At 41.0% G+C, this 7,520-nt stretch overlaps 1 protein-coding gene across 1 annotated transcript in view; it reads right to left on the bottom strand.

Annotated features, from left to right (window-relative positions):
* Positions 1–2,125: 2,125 nt before the first annotated feature.
* LOC133389581 (cytochrome P450 2J4-like) overlaps positions 2,126–7,520 on the bottom strand; it is a 30,916-nt gene continuing 25,521 nt past the window's right edge. Inside the window, exon 10 of the mRNA XM_061637520.1 lies at positions 2,126–2,469. Coding sequence (XP_061493504.1) covers positions 2,279–2,469 — 191 coding nt within the window. The 3' untranslated portion in view covers positions 2,126–2,278. The remainder of the gene's footprint in view (positions 2,470–7,520) is intronic.

Here is a 7,520-nt window from a genome sequence, read left to right as displayed (position 1 = left end):
TTCATACAGTGTCCCAATAAGTATTTGATTTCACACTATGGTTGTAGATCATTTTTTCCTCTACATTCTAAGTGTGACCTTCTTCCTGGGGGTGGTCATGGTTCTCCGTTGTTTTCATTCTGAGGAGAGGATAGGCTGAGATGGTAACACATTTAAGGTCTCTTCACCTCCCCCCCCCTTTTTATTTGTATTTATTTTATATTTCTCCAATATCTTCCCCTGGCTGTTTTTATGTATTTTAAAATTTTTAGATTAAATAAATAGGAAATCATAATTGTGAACCTCCCTAAAAGCAATTTAGCTATCCTTATGTTTTGGCAAAGTGATGGTGTGAAGGCATGCTGGTAGAACAAGAGACCATGTTTGAGGCATGTTATAAGGTGGTTGAGGACTTTGTCACACGTTACTTTTTGAGACCTGTAGATTCATGTTGGAAAGAACACATGCACATATTGAATGGTGGCTTGGGTGCTGTTTTTTCAGTCTACGCTGCACGCGTAGGGAAGGTGATACATCATCTGGCAGCTAGCTTCATAACGTGAGAATGGAAAACATTTGGATCACCATTCACTTGTTTACTTTTCTCACTATTGAGACCACTTCATACATTACTTTTTCATACACAGAAATTTAATCTTGTGTATAGGAAAAAATATTTTGTAAAATATGAAGGACAGTGGCTGCCCAGTCAGTATAACCACTGTACAAGATCTACTCAGCCACTGTAATTGCCTTTTTGTTTTGAGTGCCCTTTTGTCTGGGTCTTGGTTCAGGTGTGTATCCAACTTTGATGTGCTTATGGAAGGGGTGTGCAAGTAGTGCCCCCCCCCAGGTGTGGAGGCTTGGACAAACATTGTGTTATGGAAAACCAAAGTCTGTGTGAAAGTACATATTTGGGAATGCCATCAGTGTAATCCTAAACACATTTAAGAAATAATATTGAACTTGCACGCCACAAAATATATTATGGTCATGTCCATAAGCACCAGGAGGGTAGTCGCCCAGGGGGTCTTAGTCCTTCTGCGTTTTTGGGAGCAGGGTCCCTATGTCTCCAAGCATCCTACAGTCAGCATGAAAAGGGAGTGTGTTAGTCACTGAGAAGAGTCTTCTAATATGCTTCCTTGCCTTTCCTGCTGATTGGAGCCAATCAGAGTGAAAGGAGGTGAGTCAGCCACTGAGAAGACTCTTCTCAGTTGCTAATGCTCTCCACTTACATGCTGATTGGCTCCTAGAGATGTTTGTTGTTGTAAGAGAATGCGTTAACAAAGATCTCATTCTTAATCCAGGAGCAAAAAAGGGTGTATGTGGCTGCAACTATCATGAAGGGACTCTGCACTTCTGAATTTTCTACTAAACAACTGATAAATACCTATATAACTTTGTGTCTGGAGACTTATTATTAAGAATCACTTTCCATAATTGTAAGGAGGTATGTCCACACGCATGCATCCCAGGCACCTAAATGAGGAGTGAGAGCAGCATAGGGACATAAACAGATGTCTTATTCCAGGGGTTCCCAAACTTTTCTTCTACATAGACCACTTGAAAATTGCTGAGGGTCTGAAAGTATCTGAAAATTTACTATGGGCATATGCAAGATAATTAACTCCCATTAGTGATAAGAGCAAGAATTTGGGCTGTGCATATGATATTGTAATTTAAAGGTGTAATTTTAATTTTGCTAGTTGTTTATGTCACTACTATTGCCATTACATTCAGTGATATATGGGAATTACGATTTACGAGTAACATTAGTACAAAAAACATTACTAAGGATTCTGTATGGTCTGGTATGGGAGGAGGTCCATGGGGGTGACACCATGAGTTACCACACCGGGTGACACCAACCCTAGTGACCCCACTGAGCACTCTGCTACTTTTTTTTCCTCATCTTCACTTATCACAATTCCAGACAGATCCACAAGAAACTCTGCTACTGATTTCTCAGCATACAAATATCCCTGTTAACCATTCAATTCACCACTTAATAGAGAATACACAGCACGCTATGATATGAGAAAATAAACAACGCTAACAAGTTTATTCAGTAAATAAGACTTCTTTGTGCTCTCTAAAAAGCACAATTTTTATACTGCAAGAAATCAGTACCGAAAAATTGTGCACTGTTAATCGCAAACAAGGAAGAATTATATTAGGCAAGTGGGTTGAATTCTGATAGAGTGAACTGAGCAAATCAAGATATAATGTGGAATTAACTGAGGAGGAATGAGGGATATATTTATGGTAATGAACAGAGCACTTTAACTGTGTTGACAGTTTAGGATGCCTTGCTACGGGGAACAGCACAGACTTTATAGGAATGAGGATATATTGTTAGCCCCACCCTATGCTGTTGGCTGAATTTTTTCACCCCTTCTGGCAGCTGGAAGTTGAACACTCGCAGCAGACTGGTGAAGAAAATGAAGAGTTCCATTCTTGCCAGCTGCTCCTCCAAGCACCCACAATCTACTGCAGAGGAAAGAAGGGAAAGGCAGCAAATGATCAATCTCCATTTGACAGTTACCACAGTCAACAACTAATTTTGACTCTTAAGGAATTTGGGTTGGTAGGTAGGGGATCCCTTGCTGCCACCCAAAGTGGCCCCACTGCTATAACCCCTGCTATCTCCATTTTCAACTCTGGGCAGGCACTAGGAAGGACCTTGCTTTGGCCACAAGTCACAAGCAACTGACCCCTACGAAATAGAAAGCCAAAAGCAAAACTATATCAGCATGTTTAGAACGATTTGAGTCCTGAAAGCAATATGAGTAAAGACTGAATGCATACGGCATTGATCGCTGGTACAGTACCACCATGATACATAGTACTTTGGAAAAGTCCTAGGAAAGCTGATCTCCATCCCACATCCACTCCCTTGTGAAGCCCCATGGACAAAACCAGCAGCTGCCAAGTCCAACAATAGCAGGGAAAACAGGAAGAAATGGAGAGGGATGGAAAAGGAGGGAGAACAGGCTGGAGCAGCTGTTTTTTCTGGGCTCCCTTCTATTTCAGCAGACCTCCTGCAGGACGGTTGCCTCATTGTGGGATTGAAAGAGAGTTGTATTTTTTAAGCCATCAGGTGCTCTGTGATGCTGTGCCAAACCCCAGAGGGTGGTGGTGGTGAAAAAGGCATAAGTCTTGCAGCCATCTTGTATGGGTGAAGGCTGCAGAATTTCCAGGTCGACAACCTAAGTCAAGGGAGGGAGGCATTGGGCTTGGTTGCTTATCAAACCACACCCTTCATCTTTATCCCAAAGAGAGCTCAGTTCACTGTTTATCCAAAGTTCAATAATTATTCAGCAAAGTTCAATAGTTATTAGGATTGGGATCCACTAGCTGGGCCAGATCTGCTCGCTTTCCGTCAAACAATTCCATCCAGACTTGCTTTGTTTTTGTAAACTTCTGATTTGTTTCAATCTGATATGAAGGGGCTCTAATAGGAACCAGAAATATGTGTCATACAGCTCTCTGCATCTCTTTGGGTTTCTGTTCTCAGGCCTGCCCCTGCCCCAACCTTTCTTCCTCCTCCCTTGGGTGGGAAATTTCCCCTGGTTCCATAGTCTTCTTGGCTTTCTGTCAGGCAGTGGTGGCTTCCCCTTAGGCACTCGATGCCATGTCTGCCTGCTCTTTCCTTGCCTGCTTGCAACTTTTAGCTTCCCAAGCACCTCACTCTAGGAGTGGCTTACTTGTTCCTCTTGGGCTGCGGCACTGTCCCTTAGACTCACCTTACCTGCCTTTTCAACTTCCTCCTCCAACCTTCCTTCCAAACCTTTGCTCTCCTGCCAGGCCAGGCCACAGCTAGCTTAACGTGCGGTATTACCATAGCAGCTGGCAAAGCTTGCAGCCCTCCTCTCCCTTTTAAAGCAACATGCCTAGTGGAAGTACAGCATTTAGAGGGTTAATACTAGAGATTAAAAGGGAATCCTAGAGCACCTCTTTAACGAGGGTAATTCACTCTAAGATTCCCTATTAATCTCTGTAACATTAACCCTTTAAATAGGAAAGACAACAATATTCAATACTTTTTTTAAAAAAATCCAGTGTTGGGGGAGGGAAGGGGAAATCCAAAGCATTCAGGATCAGTCTACTTTCTTTGCAGACCTGCAGGTTTTTAAATAATCAAGTCCGAAGTCTGATTTCAGCAGAACTCTCACCCATCTCTAAATGGTATACTGCCTTAGAAGAAGGAGGCCATGAGGATAGAGTCATAAGCTTTGCATGCTGAATGTCCCAGGTTTAATCCTCAGCATCTCCACTTAAAGGATTTCAGCTGACAGAATTGGGCAGAGTTCCTGCCTGAGACCTGGCAATGCTGCTGGAAGTCAAGATGGACAGTGCCTGGCCAGTGGTTTGACTCCATATATGGGCTGTATGATCTCAAAAAGAGGGAGAGGGCAGTCAGTTTCTCATCAGACATAATATGCAAAAGTACTAGCCACATTCGTGTACCTTCCAACTGTTTCATAGAATTGTAGAAAAGAATAATAGAGTTGGAAGGGTCCTATAAGGCCATCAAGTCCAACCCCCTGCTCAATGCAGGAATCCAGCTCAAAGCATACCCGACAGGTACCTCTCCAGCTGCCTCTTGAAGGCCTCCACTGTTGGAGAGCCCACCACCTCCCTAGGTAATTGGTTCCATTGTCATAATGCTCTAACACAGCCTTTCCCAACCAGTGTGCCTCCAGACATTGTTGGACCACAATTCCCATCTTTCCTGGCCATTGGCAATGCTGGCTGAGGCTGATGGAGTTTTGGTCCAACAACATCTGGAGGCACACTGGTTGGGAAAGGCTGCTGTAACAGTTCGGAAGTTTTTCCTGATGTTCAGCTGAAATCAGGCTTGAGCCCATTATTCCATGTCCTGCACTCTGGGATGATCGAGAAGAGATCTGACCTGGTCCTCCTCTGTGTGAAAACCTTTCAAGTACTTGAACAGTGCTATCACATCTCCCCTCATTCTTCTCTTCTCAAGGCTAAACATGCCCGGACTTCCGGGAAGGGTGACTTAGCCTGTGCCTGCTTTTGAGACGGGCTCCTGCCTCAAAAGAAGCTTATTCAGATATATCAGTCAGATTTTTTTTTTTTTTTGACTGATTAAACTTCTCCCGGGTAGGGAGAAACGAAGAGATTAACCTCAAAGCCTATTTTTGTTGGGACGACCAGATCCCATTAATTTATGGGACGAGGTCCAGCCGACGAAGGTGGGACGGATTTTCAACAACAAGCTCTATCTGATAAAGCGAACGTTCATCTTATCTTCTAAGAGAGAACGCACTAACAGGCAAGCACCCTTCTTTCTATATTTTTCTTTTACTTGACTTAAATTGTTGCTGTTTAAAAGAGATTTGCCAGATTGATCGGTTTTTGACATCTCACTGGGGAGCCATAACTTCTCTCTGCTACTCACTAATTAATAGCTTATCTCTGTTTTTGTTGCAAAAAGCTGTCCTGGATTTGCATTCTAAAGATATACACAGAAGAGGGATTTCTATTCCAGATTTTTATTTTGAAGAATATTATATTGTCTGAGACTACTCTCTTTTTGGTCTATTTTATTTTGACGAATCTGTTTCCTGACGACCGCCATTAATTGTTTCGATCCTGGGAACTGCATTTTGTTTACTTAAGCATGGAGAGATAAGGCTGTCTGCTCTGTTTATACTGTGATGTCACCAAGTTTGGAGTATTAACCCAATTGTTGCTGAAATAAGAAGTGGTTTTCCTATATTTTTCTTTTAAAATGGCAATTAAGAAAGTGGCTGAGAATTTGGAAATAACTATGTTTCAGAAAATAATGGATGAGATTGAGATAACGAAACAAAACCTGCGACAGGGTTGTAAGGAGCTGAAAATTGAATTGAGTAAAATGAAGCAGGAGATTAAAGATATAGGGGTCCCTGTGAGAGAGGTGACCCTGGAAGGGGTCCCTGTGAGAGAGGAGACCCTGGAAGGGGTCCCTGTGAGAGAGGAGACCCCGGAGATTGGAACAAACGTGGAACAGGAAAAAGATTTGGAGTCTATGGACTTTAGAAACAAAATCTATTGTTTGGAGACACAGGAGATTAAAGACATAGGGGTCCTTGTGAGAGAGGAGACCCTGGAGACTGGAACAGGGGTCCCTGTGAGAGAGGAGACCCTGGAGACTGGAACAGGGGTCCCTGTGAGAGAGGAGATCCCGGAGATTGGAACAAACGTGGAACAGGAACAAGATTTGGAGTCTATGGACTTTAGAAATAAAATCTATTGTTTGGAACTCAATGTTATCTCTGAAGAAATTAATGAAGATTCTAGAGATAAAGTTATCAATGGCATGGATAATCTTCTGGACTGGAATGATGTGATGGAGCCCAATATAGAGAAAATCTATGGAATTAACTGCAGCCATGTGACAATGGAAAAATTTTCAAGAGATGACCCAGTGTATTTTGAAAAAAAGAACAGAGATATGATTTTACAGCAGTATTTCAGCAACCTATTCAAAATGGATGGCAAGAAAATATTTGGGATAGAGGTAATTCCCATCAGACTCTTACTATATGACTATGGCTTTGACAGCAAGATTATTATGGAATACTGATAATGGAAGATTGGATACTGAAATTACTGGACTTAACAAGACTACTGAAGATGGAAGATGGAAAATGGAACTAATAGGGATAATAGAACAATGGCTACTGAAATTACTGAACCTAACAGATTCTGATGTGATGGATTAATTGAAATGTTTATTTTGACTATGGTTATGACAATAAGATTATCATAATTAGTAATGAGATGGATTAATCGATATGCTTATCTGGAAAAAAAAATTGATAGATATATTTCTTAAAGAATTGAAACCTCTCTTTGACTTTTTGTGGAAAGAATAAAGTAATGTTTATGAGATTTGATGATTAAGTAAGATAACTACTGGAGGAAAGTGATTTTATAATATGACTTAAGAGACAGGATTGTTATATATTATAGACTTATAACTGATTTGATCTTTGACAAATGGGAAGTCAATATTTTACTCTTTATTTTTTATTTTTGTTTTTTTTTTCCTTTTTTCTTTTTGTTTAACTATTTTTGATTTTGTTTTTTGTCTTTGAATGTTTTATGATTTCGTCTTGTATGTTTTATGAAAATCTGAATAAAAATTATTGGAAAAAAAAAAAAAAAAAAGGCTAAACATGCCCAATTCTTTCAGTCTCTCCTCACAGGGCTTTGTTTCTAATCCCCTCCTCTGAACCCACTCCAGTTTGTCTGCATCCTTCTTAAAGTGTGGTGTCCAGAAGTGGACACCATACTCAAGATAAGGCCTAACCAGTGCTAAACAGAGGGAAACATATACTTCTGTTAATGCAGCCTAAAGTAGCATTTGCCTTTTTTGCAGCCACATCACACTGTTGGCTCATATTCAGCTTGAAATCAACAACAATCCCAAGATCCTTCTTACATGTAGTATTGCTGAGCCTAGTATCTCCCATCTTATAACTGTGCATTTGGTTTCTTTTTCCTTGGTGTAGAACTTTGCACTT

This window comes from Rhineura floridana, chromosome 7 (assembly GCF_030035675.1).
Source record: "Rhineura floridana isolate rRhiFlo1 chromosome 7, rRhiFlo1.hap2, whole genome shotgun sequence".
Taxonomy (NCBI): domain Eukaryota; kingdom Metazoa; phylum Chordata; class Lepidosauria; order Squamata; family Rhineuridae; genus Rhineura; species Rhineura floridana.
This window is presented reverse-complemented; position numbering and strand designations above follow the sequence as displayed.